This window comes from Oncorhynchus kisutch, linkage group LG7, assembly GCF_002021735.2.
Source record: "Oncorhynchus kisutch isolate 150728-3 linkage group LG7, Okis_V2, whole genome shotgun sequence".
Lineage (NCBI taxonomy): Eukaryota > Metazoa > Chordata > Actinopteri > Salmoniformes > Salmonidae > Oncorhynchus > Oncorhynchus kisutch.
Genome location: NC_034180.2, coordinates 52212450 through 52228022, shown reverse-complemented (window position 1 = coordinate 52228022; position 15573 = coordinate 52212450). Strand labels below are relative to the sequence as shown.

The 15573-nt window shown below is 42.5% G+C and overlaps 1 protein-coding gene across 2 annotated transcripts in view; it reads left to right on the top strand.

Moving 5' to 3' along the window:
* The first annotated feature begins 6733 nt into the window (after positions 1-6733).
* Positions 6734-15573, top strand: part of atl1 (atlastin GTPase 1) — a 33358-nt gene continuing 24518 nt past the window's right edge. For both annotated transcript variants that reach the window (XM_031829299.1, XM_031829298.1), the window contains exons 1-3: positions 6734-6877; positions 11310-11560; positions 14805-14939. In XM_031829299.1, the coding sequence (XP_031685159.1) occupies positions 6844-6877; positions 11310-11560; positions 14805-14939 (420 nt within the window). In that variant the 5' untranslated portion in view covers positions 6734-6843. The remainder of the gene's footprint in view (positions 6878-11309; positions 11561-14804; positions 14940-15573) is intronic.

Genomic DNA, 15573 nt, shown 5'->3' with positions numbered 1-15573 from the left:
TGCTGACAGAGATATTAAAAGGGATCTCTATTGCTGACAGAGATATTAAAAGGGGTCTCTGTTGCTGACAGAGATATTAAAAGGGATCTCTGTTGCTGACAGAGATATTAAAAAGGGGTCTCTATTGCTGACAGAGATATTAAAAGGGATCTCAATAGCTGACAGAGATATTAAAAGGGATCTCAATAGCTGACAGAGATATTAAAAGGGATCTCAATAGCTGACAGAGATATTAAAAGGGATCTCTGTTGCTGACAGAGATATTAAAAGGGATCTCTGTTGCTGACAGAGATATTAAAAGGGATCTCAGTTGCTGACAGAGATATTAAAAGGGATCTCTGTTGCTGACAGAGATATTAAAAGGGATCTCTGTTGCTGACAGAGATATTAAAAGGGATCTCAATAGCTGACAGAGATATTAAAAGGGATCTCTGTTGCTGACAGAGATACTAAAAGGGATCTCAATAGCTGACAGAGATATTAAAAGGGATCTCTGTTGCTGACAGAGATACTAAAAGGGATCTCAATAGCTGACAGAGATATTAAAAGGGATCTCAATAGCTGACAGAGATATTAAAAGGGATCTCAATAGCTGACAGAGATATTAAAAGGGATCTCTGTTGCTGACAGAGATATTAAAAGGGATCTCTGTTGCTGACAGAGATATTAAAAGGGATCTCTGTTGCTGACAGAGATATTAAAAGGGATCTCTGTTGCTGACAGAGATATTAAAAGGGATCTCTGTTGCTGACAGAGATATTAAAAGGGATCTCTGTTGCTGACAGAGATATTAAAAGGGATCTCTGTTGCTGACAGAGATATTAAAAGGGATCTCAATAGCTGACAGAGATATTAAAAGGGATCTCTGTTGCTGACAGAGATACTAAAAGGGATCTCAATAGCTGACAGAGATATTAAAAGGGATCTCTGTTGCTGACAGAGATACTAAAAGGGATCTCAATAGCTGACAGAGATATTAAAAGGGATCTCAATAGCTGACAGAGATATTAAAAGGGATCTCAATAGCTGACAGAGATATTAAAAGGGATCTCTGTTGCTGACAGAGATATTAAAAAGGATCTCTGTTGCTGACAGAGATATTAAAAGGGATCTCTGTTGCTGACAGAGATATTAAAAGGGATCTCTGTTGCTGACAGAGATATTAAAAGGGATCTCTGTTGCTGACAGAGATATTAAAAGGGGTCTCTATTGCTGACAGAGATATTAAAAGGGATCTCAATAGCTGACAGAGATATTAAAATAGATCTCTATTGCTGACAGAGATATTAAAATAGATCTCTATTGCTGACAGAGATATTAAAATAGATCTCTATTGCTGACAGAGATATTAAAATAGATCTCTATTGCTGACAGAGATATTAAAAGGGATCTAAATAGCTGACAGAGATATTAAAATAGATCTCCATTGCTGACAGAGTGTCACGATCGTCATAAGGAGTGGACCAAAATGCAGCGTGGTATGTGCTCATGATGCTTTTTTAATTAAAGAAAGCAGTGAACACTGAATACAAACTATACAAAACAATAAACTAATAACGACCGTGAAGCTATAATGAGAACTGTGCTGACACAAGCAACTAACATAGACAATCACCCACAAACAAACAGTGAAACCCAGGCTACCTAAGTATGATTCTCAATCAGAGACAACTAATGACACCTGCCTCTGATTGAGAACCATTCTAGGCCGAAACATAGAAATCCCCAAATCATAGAAAAACAAACATAGACTGTCCACCCCAACTCACGCCCTGACCATACTAAATAACGACAAAACAAAGGAAATAAAGGTCAGAACGTGACACAGATATATTAAAAGGGATCTCTATTGCTGACAGAGATATTAAAAGGGGTCTCTATTGCTGAAAGAGATATTAAAAGGGGTCTCTATTGCTGAAAGAGATATTAAAAGGGGTCTCTATTGCTGAAAGAGATATTAAAAGGGATCTATATTGCTGACAGAGATATTAAAAGGGGTCTCTATTGCTGACAGAGATATTAAAAGGGATCTATATTGCTGACAGAGATATTAAAAGGGGTCTCTATTGCTGACAGAGATATTATCATAAGTCAGCTTGCAGATGACACCACCCTCATTTTGAAAGATGCTGACCAGATTCCTAGAGCAGTCGATGTGATAAAGATTTTTTCTAAAGCATCTGGTCTTTGTCTAAACCTTAATAAGTGTGAATTGTTTGCCCTTAAAGACAGTGTGATACCCTCTATGTGCAATATTCCAGTCTAGGAAAAAGTACCGTACCTTGGGATAACCATATGTAAGGGTCAACAGGAAAGATGCTCATTCAATTTCATACCTATTATTGAAAGAAACCTAAAATAAGTTCAACTATTGGTTGCAGAGGGATTTATCCATGAAAGGTCGAGTACTGCTTTCTAAAGTTGAAGGTATCTCAAATCAAATCAAATTGTATTTGTCACATACACATGGTTAGCAGATGTTAATGCGAGTGTAGCGAAATGCTTGTGCTTCTAGTTCCGACAATGCAGTAATAACCAACAAGTAATCTAGCTAACAATTCCAAAACTACTACCTTATAGACACAAGTGTAAGGGGATAAAGAATATGTACATAAAGAAATATGAATGAGTGATGGTACAGAGCGGCATAGGCAAGATACAGTAGATGGTATTGAGTGCAGTATATACATGTGAGATGAGGCCCAGTATATACATATACATGCGGCCCAGTCCCTACACGCGGCCCAGTCCCCTACATACAGCCCAGTCCCCTACATACAGCCCAGTCCCCTACATACAGCCCAGTCCCCTAAATACAGCCCAGTCCCCTACATACAGCCCAGTCCCCTACATACAGCCCAGTCCCCTACATGCGGCCCAGTCCCTACACGCGGCCCAGTCCCTACACGCGGCCCAGTCCCCTACATACAGCCCAGTCCCCTACATACAGCCCAGTCCCCTACATACAGCCCAGTCCCCTACATACAGCCCAGTCCCCTACATACAGCCCAGTCCCCTACATACAGCCCAGTCCCCTACATACAGCCCAGTCCCCTACATACAGCCCAGTCCCGACATCTTCACAACAAAATAGGTAAAGCGGTTGACCAGATGCTTTTCAACTTTAACTGGAAAAATCATACACTTCATATTAGGAAATCTGTCGTTATGAACACGTATGAATATGGTGGCCTACATTTTATTGTTGTTGATTTTCCTACTTTGAATAATACTTTTAAGTGTCACGGTTCTCTTCTGGTGAAAGAGAGGCGGACCAAAACACAGCGTGGTTATTTTGATACATCTTTAATAAAGATGAAACTAGAACAATATACAAGAACCATGAAAACCCCAAAACAGCCCTATCTGGTGTAACAAACACAAAGACAGGAACAATCACCCACAAAACCCAACACAAAACAGGCTACCTAAATATGTCTCCCAATCAGAGACAATGACTAACACCTGCCTCTGATTGAGAACCATATCAGGCCAAACACAGAAAAATAGACAACCAAGACATCCAACATAGAATGCCCACTCAGATCACACCCTGACCAAACTAAACATAGAACACACAAAGCAAACTATGGTCAGGGTGTGACACTAAGATAAAGATGAAAGAATCCAACTTCAATTTGGAATTTCGTCCCTCATTATATCTTCTCTCGTTACTTTGTAACTATAGTAACTATAACATTAATCAGATTCCTACTAAATGATCTGCTTTTCATAGGCTAATATTCTTAGCGTGGTTGTTAATATATAAACCTAATTTTCCCCTGCGTAGGTATTTTCATATGTAACAATAAGGATGTTTTGTAGAGAAACAAGTCTTTATTTTTAAAGAACTGGTTTAATAATCATATCCTGCTGGTGAGTCAACTTTTTAATGCAGAAGGATTGTTACACAATTATGAGGATTTTAAAAAAATCTCGTTACAATATCCCTGTTACACCTAGAGAGTTCGCCATAGTCTTTAATGCTATTCCATCTGGAACTCTCATGTTGTTTAGAGGTGTAACCAGACCTCTATGTCACAACTTACTGGAATACATTTGTCAATAATATCGGTTGGGTAAAAAGTATGTTTATTACCACACAAACACCTGCTTGTTAACAAGGTGAAAGAAACTCAAAAAAAGACATTAACATTAACTGTAGTTCTTGTGTTGAGCATCCAGAAACAGTTTAGCATTTATTTTGGCATATTGTCTACATTTAAAGAAACTATGGAAAGATATTCATAGATTTATAACTGTTAATATTCTTGATGACTTTTGTTTTTATGGGAAAATGTGCTGCTCGGGTTTCCTTAACTATAAAAAGGATATAGAAAAACAATTTGACCTCATAAATCTAATTTATGCTAATAAAAAAAAGGTAATATTCATATATGTAAATTCACTCATGTAAAATCACTCATCCATGTTTTCTGTGAGGAATTCTAGCAGTACATTAAGACCATTCAACATTTGTCTAATAAGAAAGCGCTTAAAACCATCCACATGTGTGCATCCTCTAAGGTCTTTGTATAATCTGTAATTTGTTGCATATATTATCAGTCTGTTTGTATGTATTGTTTACTGTTTTTTTCTGCAATAATTAAAATAAATATACATACACTACCGGTCAAAAGGGTTAGAACACCTACTCATTCAGTCCAACTCATCCAAGCCATCTCAGTTGGGTTGAGGTCGGGTTATTGTGGAGGCCAGGTCATCTGATGCAGCACTCCATCAGTCTCCTTGGTAAAATAGCCCTTACACAGCCTGGAGGTGTGTTGGGTCACTATCCTGTTGAAAAACAAATTATTGTCCCACTAAGGCCAAACCAGATGGGATGGCATATCACTACCTAATGCTGTGATAGCTATGCTGTTTAAGTGTGCCTTGAATTCTAAATAAATCCCAGACAGTGTCACCAGCAAAGCACCCCCACACCATAGCACCTCCTCCTCCATGCTTCACGGTGGGAAATACACATGCAGAGATCATCCGTTCACCCACACCGCGTCTCACAAGACACGGCGGTTTGAACCAAAAATCTCCAATTTGGACTCCAGACCAAAGGACAGATTTCCACAGGTCTAATGTCCATTGCTCGTGTTTCTTGACCCAAGCAAGTCTCTTCTTCTTATTGGTGTCCTTTAGTAGTGGTTTCTTTGCAGCAATTTGACCATGAAGGCCTGATTCACGCAGTCTCCTCTGAACAGTTGATGTTGACATGTGTCTGTTAATTGAACTTGAAGCATTTATTTGGCCTGCAATTTCTGAGGCTGATAACTCTAATGAACGTATCCTCTGCAGCAGAAGTAACTCTGGGTCTTCCTTTCCTGTGGCGGTCCTCATGAGAGCCAGTTTCATCATAGCACTTGATGGTTTTTGCAACTGCACTTGAATGTTCAAAGTTCCTGAAATGTTCCGTATTGACTGATCTTCATGTCTTAAAGTAATGATGGACTGATCTTCATGTCTTAAAGTAATGATGGACTGACCTTCATGTCTTAAAGTAATGATGGACTGACCTTCATGTCTTAAAGTAATGATGGACTGACCTTCATGTCATAAAGTAATGATGGACTGATCTTCATGTCTTAAAGTAATGATGGACTGATCTTCATGTCTTAAAGTAATGATGGACTGACCTTCATGTCTTAAAGTAATGATGGACTGACCTTCATGTCTTAAAGTAATGATGGACTGACCTTCATGTCTTAAAGTAATGATGGACTGACCTTCATGTCTTAAAGTAATGATGGACTGACCTTCATGTCTTAAAGTAATGATGGACTGACCTTCATGTCTTAAAGTAATGATTGACTGACCTTCATGTCTTAAAGTAATGATGGACTGACCTTCATGTCTTAAAGTAATGATTGACTGACCTTCATGTCTTAAAGTAATGATTGACTGACCTTCATGTCTTAAAGTAATGATGGACTGATCTTCATGTCTTAAAGTAATGATGGACTGATCTTCATGTCTTAAAGTAATGATGGACTGACCTTCATGTCTTAAAGTAATGATGGACTGACCTTCATGTCTTAAAGTAATGATGGACTGACCTTCATGTCTTAAAGTAATGATGGACTGTCATTTCTCTTTGTTTATATGAGCTGTTCTTGCCATAATATGGACTTGGTCTGTTACCAAATAGGACTATCTTCTGTATACCACCTACCTTGTCACAACACAAGTGATTGGCTCAAACGCATTAAGAAGGAAAGAAATTCCAAAAATGAACTTTTAAGAAGGCACACCTGTTAATTGAAATGCATTCCATGTGACTACCTCATGAAGCTGGTTGAGAGAATGCCAAGAGTGTGCAAAGCTGTCATCAAGGCAAAGGGTGACTATATCAAGAATCTCAAATATAAAATATATTTTTTTATATGTTTAACACTTTTTTGGTTACTACATGACTCCATATGTGTTATTTCATAGTTTTGATGTCTTCACTATTATTCTACAATGTAGAAAATAGTAAAAATAAAGAAAAACCCTTGAATGAGTAGGTGTTCTAAAACTTTTGACCGGTAGTGTATATATATATTGTTTAAAAAAAATGTTTTTTTTGAGTTAGCAGTATCTTTATAACGCCCCCCCCCCCCCCCCCCCCCCCCCCCCCGCACCCCACACACACACACACAAACGACAACCATTGAAACAGCACCTACTGGCGGCGGATACAGATACTGCACACCCATCTCCCGTCAGCTTCAGCACCCTCCCTTTTATGAGCCTTCTCCTCGGTGTCGGATTGAATAGGCTCATCCATTGCTCCGGTGTCTTCATGACAGCCGTTTAGGATTGCACATACAGTCAACAGCAAGGAACACCATGGCGAGAAACCGTGAAGACAGAGACAGCTGGGGTGAGTGGTTCATAATTATGAAGACTATTAAATTGGTCATCTGCAGACCGCATATTGAGGGGTTCACTAGGCTACGGAGAGGCTCAGCAATGCAGCTGAAGGGATGTTTGTGTATGTATCATGATGTAGCGGTCGTTGCCATGTTTGCATGTTGTTGTCAGAACAAATCGTTATTATATATCTATTCACTTCTCAACCACAGCAGAAACGCTGGCCTGGACCAGACTCAACCAAGTCCCACTGATAAACTAATATAAACCCAAGCCAAACGTCTCCTATATTCACTCTACAGGCCAGTGCAGTGTCTGTCTAAGCATCCCGATCCACGCACCCTTTGGAATTATTCCGGCATAGAATAACGAAAGACAGTAGTACAGACACAACTCTAGAATTGACCAGTATTGGATAATGAAATACCTGTCAAGGCGATGCTACAGGCGATAAGGGGGTACGGGTGAACCTGAAGCAAACAGATGACATCGTCCATACGGTTACATTTCACTCACAGCCATCGACATGTCTGTCTTTGTTTTTTTCTATTGATGTTTTTCTCTTATCTGTTTGATAAACACCAATTGTGCCACATCATTTGGGTCTGTTATCACATAGTAAAAACGAGCTTGTTATAACCATCGTCATTAGACAGACTAAGAGCTGCCCAGGCATAATGTAGCATATTATGATAGCTAAGAAGAATGGGTTGGAAACCGTAGGGTGGTATGAAATGCTATTGCTTATTATCCGAGAGAACTGAGGAATCATGAGCATGGACCCAGTTACATTTACCGTAGAGTCGACCTAGACTCTAGCTCGACTGATGTCTGAGGCTGCGCTGAAACAAGAGGAACCATGAACATGGACCGAGTTACATTTACCGTAGAGTCGACCTAGACTCTGGCTCGACTGATGTCTGAAGCTGCGCTGAAACAAGAGGAACCATGAACATGGACCGAGTTACATTTACCGTAGAGTAGACCTAGACTCTGGCTCGACTGATGTCTGAGGCTGCGCTGATACAAAAGGAACAAGGAGCAGCTCGTCTGGAGGTTGGGTTTGGCACCTTGTTCCCGATGTAGCGCACTATGTAATGTAGTGCACTACTTTTTGACCAGGGTCCATAGGGCTAGTATGAAATGTAGTGCACTACTTTTTGACCAGGGTCCATAGGGCTAGTATGTAATGTAGTGCACTACTTTTTGACCAGGGTCCATAGGGCTAGTATGTAATGTAGTGCACTACTTTTTGACCAGGGTCCATAGGGCTAGTATGTAATGTAGTGCACTACTTTTGACCAGGGACAAGGGCCCAAATGACACCCTGTTTTCTATGTAGTGCACTACTTGTGACCAGGGACCCTATTCCCTATGTAGTGCACTTCTTTTGACTGTGGATAAGGGTCCAAATGGCAACCTATTTCCCTGTGGGCCCTGGTCGAAAGTAATGGACTACATAGGGAATAGCTATTTGGGATTGTAGCATTGGGTTCCAGAGTGGCGCAGTGGTCTAAGGCACTGCATCTCAGTGCTCGAGGCGTCACTACAGACCCTGGTTTGATTCCAGGCTGTATCACAGAGGTCTAAGACACTGCATCTCAGTGCTCGAGGCGTCACTACGGACCCTGGTTTGATTCCAGGCTGTATCACAGCGGTCTAAGACACTGCATCTCAGTGCTCGAGGCGTCACTACGGACCCTGGTTTGATTCCAGGCTGTATCACAGAGGTCTAAGACACTGCATCTCAGTGCTCGAGGCGTCACTACGGACCCTGGTTTGATTCCAGGCTGTATCACAGCGGTCTAAGACACTGCATCTCAGTGCTCGAGGCGTCACTACGGACCCTGGTTTGATTCCAGGCTGTATCACAACCGGCCATAGGGCGCCGCTCCAGTTGGCCCAGGCGTCGTCCGGGTTAGGATTTGGTCGGGGGGAGGTCGTCATTGTAAAATAAGAATTTATTCTTAACTGACTTGCCTAGCTAAATAAAGGTAAAATAAAATAAATGTAAAAAATAACATTTATGTGGAAAGAACAAGTTTGTTAATTTCGGACAGGCATGGTTGCTATGGCCTTTTGTTAGTGAGAATAAATACATGCCCCAGTCTAGTCCAGACCTGAGAAACATCGGAGGATGGGACTGTTTAAATTATTAGCTGTATTCTGAACCATTCGTTTTAATGCTCCAAAACAGTCCCTTTCCACCTACAGTGTTATTCAGTTTTGGTTTAATGTGATTTGGGATCTGTCCCAAATTGCATCCCATTCCCTATGTAGTGCACTACCTGTGATCAGGGTCCAACAGGGCTAGTATGTAACGTAGTGCACTTCATAGGGAATACGGTGCCATTTGGGACACACAGGTTTAATGTGATTTGGGATATGTCCCAAATTGCACCCTATTCCCTATGTAGTGCACTACCTGTGACCAGGGTCCAACAGGGCTAGTATGTAATGTAGTGCACTTCATAGGGAATAGGGTGCCATTTGGGACACACTTTGCTATGTTTGTTATGTCATACAAATCTCTCATCTCTTACGTCATCTGATCTTACAAATGCAGAATTAGAGCTTGGAGTGGTTGTGGTTGATGATATCCTTAGATTGTTGTCAGAGAGAGAGAGAGTTCTATCTATCAACACTTCTCTGTGTTAGCAGGCAGCTAACCTGTTCATGCTAACCCAAGACATTACTTTGAGGAAAGAACATGATGAAATATTGGCTATTGTCAACCACACACACCGATGGACAGCCACCAACACCGTACCGTGACTCTATGTCCCTCAGTATTCTCCCTGTTAGTACACTAGACTAGCTAGGATTTGGCAGCCTACATAACTACCAGACCTCTGGAGACTGTGGAGAGGCAGGCAGAATGGAGACCATGGAGAGGCAGGCAGATTGTAGGCAGACTTAGTCACTGCCCTCCCGGAAAGGAAAGCTTCTCTCTCTCTCTCTCCAAATGCACAAGGGTTTACATCCCAAATAGCACTATATTCCCTCTGTAGTACACCACTTGTGACGAAGGCACATGGGGCTCTGGTCAAATGTAGTGTACGATGGTAAGGAAGAGGGTGCCTTTTGGGAATCAAACTATATGGGCTGAGATGATATCGATGTGTTAACCACACCGGATAGACAGCTATTATGGTATTAACAAGCCTCTAACACGGCCTGTCATTACTAAAAGGGGTCATTTCCGCGTTTGAATTACATTCGCACACAGTATACTGTGAACGGTGTATTGTTTGGGTTGAGTTTCCTGCCGTAAATCAGTTAAAAATAAAATTAGACTATGTCTGTAAAGTATCAAATTGATCCATGTTGTACACTTTTGATGGCTACCTCTTTGCAGCTTCTTCTTTCTCTGTTTATAGGATATAATGTGTTTCCCCATTTCCTCTATACCTCACAGGAAGGCACCGGGTGCCTAATGTTGATTGGTCAATCGATAACTGGGGGTATTATAGAGTGTGCAGTTGTGTCAGAAATGGCATCCTTTTTCCTGCAGGGCACTATCAGGTTTTGAAGTTGAGACCCAGATGCAGACTGTGTCAGAGTAACAATGTTTATTATGGCAACAGGGCAGGAAAACGACAGGTCAAGGCAGGTAGGGGTCGATAACTAGAGTAGTGGGGGGAAAGGTTCAGGACGGCAGGCAGGCTCAGGGGCAGGCAGAGTGGTCAGGCAAGCGGGCTCAGAGACAGGACAGGCAGAGTGGTCAGGCAGGCTCAGAGACAGGACAGGCAGAGTGGTCAGGCAAGCGGGCTCAGAGACAGGATAGGCAGAGTGGTCAGGCAAGCGGGCTCAGAGACAGGACAGGCAGAGTGGTCAGGCAAGCCGGCTCAGAGACAGGACAGGCAGAGTGGTCAGGCAAGTGGGCTCAGAGACAGGACAGGCAGAGTGGTCAGGCAAGCGGGCTCAGAGACAGGACAGGCAGAGTGGTCAGGCAAGCGGGCTCAGAGACAGGACAGGCAGAGTGGTCAGGCAAGCGGGCTCAGAGACAGGACAGGCAGAGTGGTCAGGCAAGCGGGCTCAGAGACAGGACAGGCAAGGCCTCAAAACCGCGAGGGCGAGGAAAAAGCGAGACTCGGGAGCAGCAGGCGTTGAGACAAAAAACGCGGGTTGACTTGACAAACAAGAAGAACTGGCAACAGACAAACAGAGAACACAGGTATAAATACACAGGGGATACTGGGGAAGATGGGCGATACCTGGAGGGTGGTGGAGACAATCGCAAAGACAGGTGAAGCAGATCAGGGTGTGACAGGGCACAACAGCCTAAATGACACCACATACAGTCGGGCTCTGGTCAAGAGTTGTTCATTACACAGGGAATAGACAGCTGCACTTGGGAACGTTACAAACATAGGATGTGCAATATTCTTTAATTTTTACATTCCCTCCCCCATCATGTGACATCCCACATCATGTGACAGGGTCCTTCACAGACAAAGCCACCTACGACTGGAGCTCGGAGGAGGAGGAGCCTGATGGAAGTGCGCGGCCCATCCAGGTGCTGGTTGTCAAGGACGACCACACCTTCGAGCTGGACGAGGCGGCGCTGAGCCGGATCCTATTGGCCGAAGAGGTCAAGAACAGGGAAGTAGTGGCCATATCTGTGGCTGGGGCGTTCCGCAAGGGCAAGTCATTCCTCATGGACTTCATGCTGCGTTACATGTACAGCCAGGTGAGTTCAAAGGTCATGCTTGTGTCATGCAGGTTGAAATGTCTCCACCCACACCGCCAAATGATCAAATCAACTCAAAGTTGATTTGTCACGTGCGCTGAATACAACAGGTGTAGTAGACCTTACAGTGAAATGCTGAATAGAACAGGTGTAGTAGACCTTACAGTGGAATGCTGAATACAACAGGTGTAGTAGACCTCACAGTGAAATGCTGAATACAACAGGTGTAGTAGACCTTACAGTGAAATGCTGAATACAACAGGTGTAGTAGACCTCACAGTGAAATGCTGAATACAACAGGTGTAGTAGACCTTACAGTGAAATGCTGAATAAAACAGGTGTAGTAGACCTTACAGTGAAATGCTGAATACAACAGGTGTAGTAGACCTTACAGTGAAATGCTGAATACAACAGGTGTAGTAGACCTTACAGTGAAATGCTGAATAAAACAGGTGTAGTAGACCTTACAGTGAAATACTGAATACAACAGGTGTAGTAGACCTCACAGTGAAATGCTGAATACAACAGGTGTAGTAGACCTCACAGTGAAATGCTGAATACAACAGGTGTAGTAGACCTTACAGTGAAATGCTGAATACAACAGGTGTAGTAGACCTCACAGTGAAATGCTGAATACAACAGGTGTAGTAGACCTTACAGTGAAATGCTGAATACAACAGGTGTAGTAGACCTCACAGTGAAATGCTGAATACAACAGGTGTAGTAGACCTCACAGTGAAATGCTGAATACAACAGGTGTAGTAGACCTCACAGTGAAATGCTGAATACAACAGGTGTAGTAGACCTTACAGTGAAATGCTGAATACAACAGGTGTAGTAGACCTCACAGTGAAATGCTGAATACAACAGGTGTAGTAGACCTTACAGTGAAATGCTGAATACAACAGGTGTAGTAGACCTCACAGTGAAATGCTGAATACAATAGGTGTAGTAGACCTCACAGTGAAATGCTGAATACAACAGGTGTAGTAGACCTCACAGTGAAATGCTGAATACAACAGGTGTAGTAGACCTTACAGTGAAATGCTGAATACAACAGGTGTAGTAGACCTCACAGTGAAATGCTGAATACAACAGGTGTAGTAGACCTTACAGTGAAATGCTGAATACAACAGGTGTAGTAGACCTCACAGTGAAATGCTGAATACAACAGGTGTAGTAGACCTTACAGTGAAATGCTGAATACAACGGGTGTAGTAGACCTTACAGTGAAATGCTGAATACAACAGGTGTAGTAGACCTTACAGTGAAATGCTGAATACAACAGGTATAGTAGACCTCACAGTGAAATGCTGAATACAACAGGTGTAGTAGACCTTACAGTGAAATGCTGAATACAACGGGTGTAGTAGACCTTACAGTGAAATGCTGAATACAACAGGTGTAGTAGACCTTACAGTGAAATGCTGAATACAACAGGTGTAGTAGACCTTACAGTGAAATGCTGAATACAACAGGTGTAGTAGACCTTACAGTGAAATGCTGAATACAACAGGTGTAGTAGACCTTACAGTGTATGCGTTCTTACAGGCTCTAACCAATAGTGCAAAAAAGGTATTAGGTGAACTATAGGTAGGTAAAGAAATAAAACAACAGTAAAAAGACAGGCTATATACAGTAGAGAGGATATATACAGTAGTGAGGCTATATACAGTAGTGAGGCTATATACAGTAGAGAGGCTATATACAGTAGAGAGGCTATATACAGTAGAGAGGCTATATACAGTAGAGAGGCTATATACAGTAGAGAGGCTATATACAGTAGAGAGGCTATATACAGTAGAGAGGCTATATACAGTAGAGAGGCTATATACAGTAGAGAGGCTATATACAGTAGAGAGGCTATATACAGTAGAGAGGCTATATACAGTAGAGGGGCTATATACAGTAGAGAGGCTATATACAGTAGAGAGGCTATATACAGTAGAGAGGCTATATACAGTAGAGAGGCTATATACAGTAGAGGGGCTATATACAGTAGAGAGACTATATACACTAGAGAGGCTACATACAGTAGAGAGGCTATATACAGTAGAGAGGCTATATACAGTAGAGAGGCTATATACAGTAGAGAGGCTATATCCAGACACCAGTTAGTCAGGCTGTTTGAGGTAGTATGTACATGTAGGTATGGTTAAAGTGACTATGCATAAATGATGAACAGAGAGTAGCAGTAGCATAAAATAGGGGTTGGCGGGACACAATGCAGATAGCCCGGTTAGCCAATGTGCGGGAGCACTGGTTGGTCGGCCCAATTGAGGTAATATGTACATGAATGTTTCGTTAAAGTGACTATGCATATATGATAAACGGAGAGGAGCAGGCAGCTTTTTGGGTGGTGCAGCTGGCTTAAACGTTTGGGAGGGTCACATGTATTTGTGAGATAGTGGTTCTCAGCTCCAGACCCAGTGCTGGAGATACAGGAAGTGTTATTGTTCAGAGAACACAGTGATGTCATGACTGGCATGGGTTCGTGTCCCTTTGATCCAGCAGTCATACTTGGCTTTTGGGACTGGCATGGGTTCGTGTCCCTTTGATCCAGCAGTCATACTTGGCTTTTGGGACTGGCATGGGTTCGTGTCCCTTTGATCCAGCAGTCATACTTGGCTTTTGGGACTGGCATGGGTTCGTGTCCCTTTGATCCAGCAGTCATACTTGGCTTTTGGGACTGTCATGGGTTCGAGTCCCTTTGACCTTGTTAGGACCCAACTCTCAGCATGAAAGCGACATGCTGTAAACTTTCCATCAGCGTCCTGCAGTGACATAATGTGATGATTAAGATTATCGGATGATGTGTGATTTAGATTAGGGAGTATTGGTGCGTTCCCAGAAGCATTTAACTGTGCTGTCTTTCCCTGCATTTTGTCTTTGAATTCACTCATCTGTGTATATATATCATTGTCTGGCCTGTATCTATGTATTGTCTCGTGCTGGTCTATATCATTGGCTGGCCTGTATCTATGTATTGACTCATGCTGGTCTATATCATTGTCTGGCCTGTATCTATGTATTGACTCATGCTGGTCTATATCATTGGCTGGCCTGTATCTATGTATTGACTCATGCTGGTCTATATCATTGTCTGGCCTGTATCTATGTATTGACTCATGCTGGTCTATATCATTGGCTGGCCTGTATCTACGTATTGACTCATGCTGGTCTATATCATTGGCTGGCCTGTATCTACGTACTGTCTCATGCTGGTCTATATCTGTGTCCCCAGGCATCTGAAGAGTGGCTGGGGGAGGCAGAGGAGCCTCTGACTGGGTTCTCCTGGAGGGGTGGATCTGAGAGAGAGACCACTGGGATTCAGATCTGGAGCGAAGTATTTCTGGTGGACAAGCCAGATGGACGCAAGGTACCAGAGCCTGACCTTTGACCTGTTGTCACTGTTTGGTTGTGTACCAAATGGCACCCTATTCTCTACACCGTGCCCTACTTTAGACCAGAGCCCTATTCCCAATATAGTGCACTACTTTAGACCAGAGCCCTATTCCCAATATAGTGCACTACTTTAGACCAGAGCCCTATTCCCAATATAGTGCATTACTTTAGACCAGAGTCCTCTTCCCCATATATGGCACTACTTTAGACCAGAGCCCTATTCCCTATATAGTGCACTACATTAGACCAGAGCCCTATTCCCTATGTAGTGCACTACATTAGAACAGAGCCCTATTCCCTATGTAGTGCACTACATTAGACCAGAACCCTATTCCCTATATAGTGCACTACATTAGACCAGAGCGTAGTGCACTACTTTAGACCAGAGCACTATTCCCTATATAGGTCACTACTTTAGACCAGAGCCCTATTCCCTATGTAGTGCACTACATTAGACCAGAGCCCTATTCCCTATATAGGTCACTACTTTAGACCAGAGCCCTATTCCCTATGTAGTGCACTACATTAGACCAGAGCCCTATTCCCTATATAGGTCACTACTTTAGACCAGCGCCCTATTCCCTATATAGTGCACTATTTTAGATCGG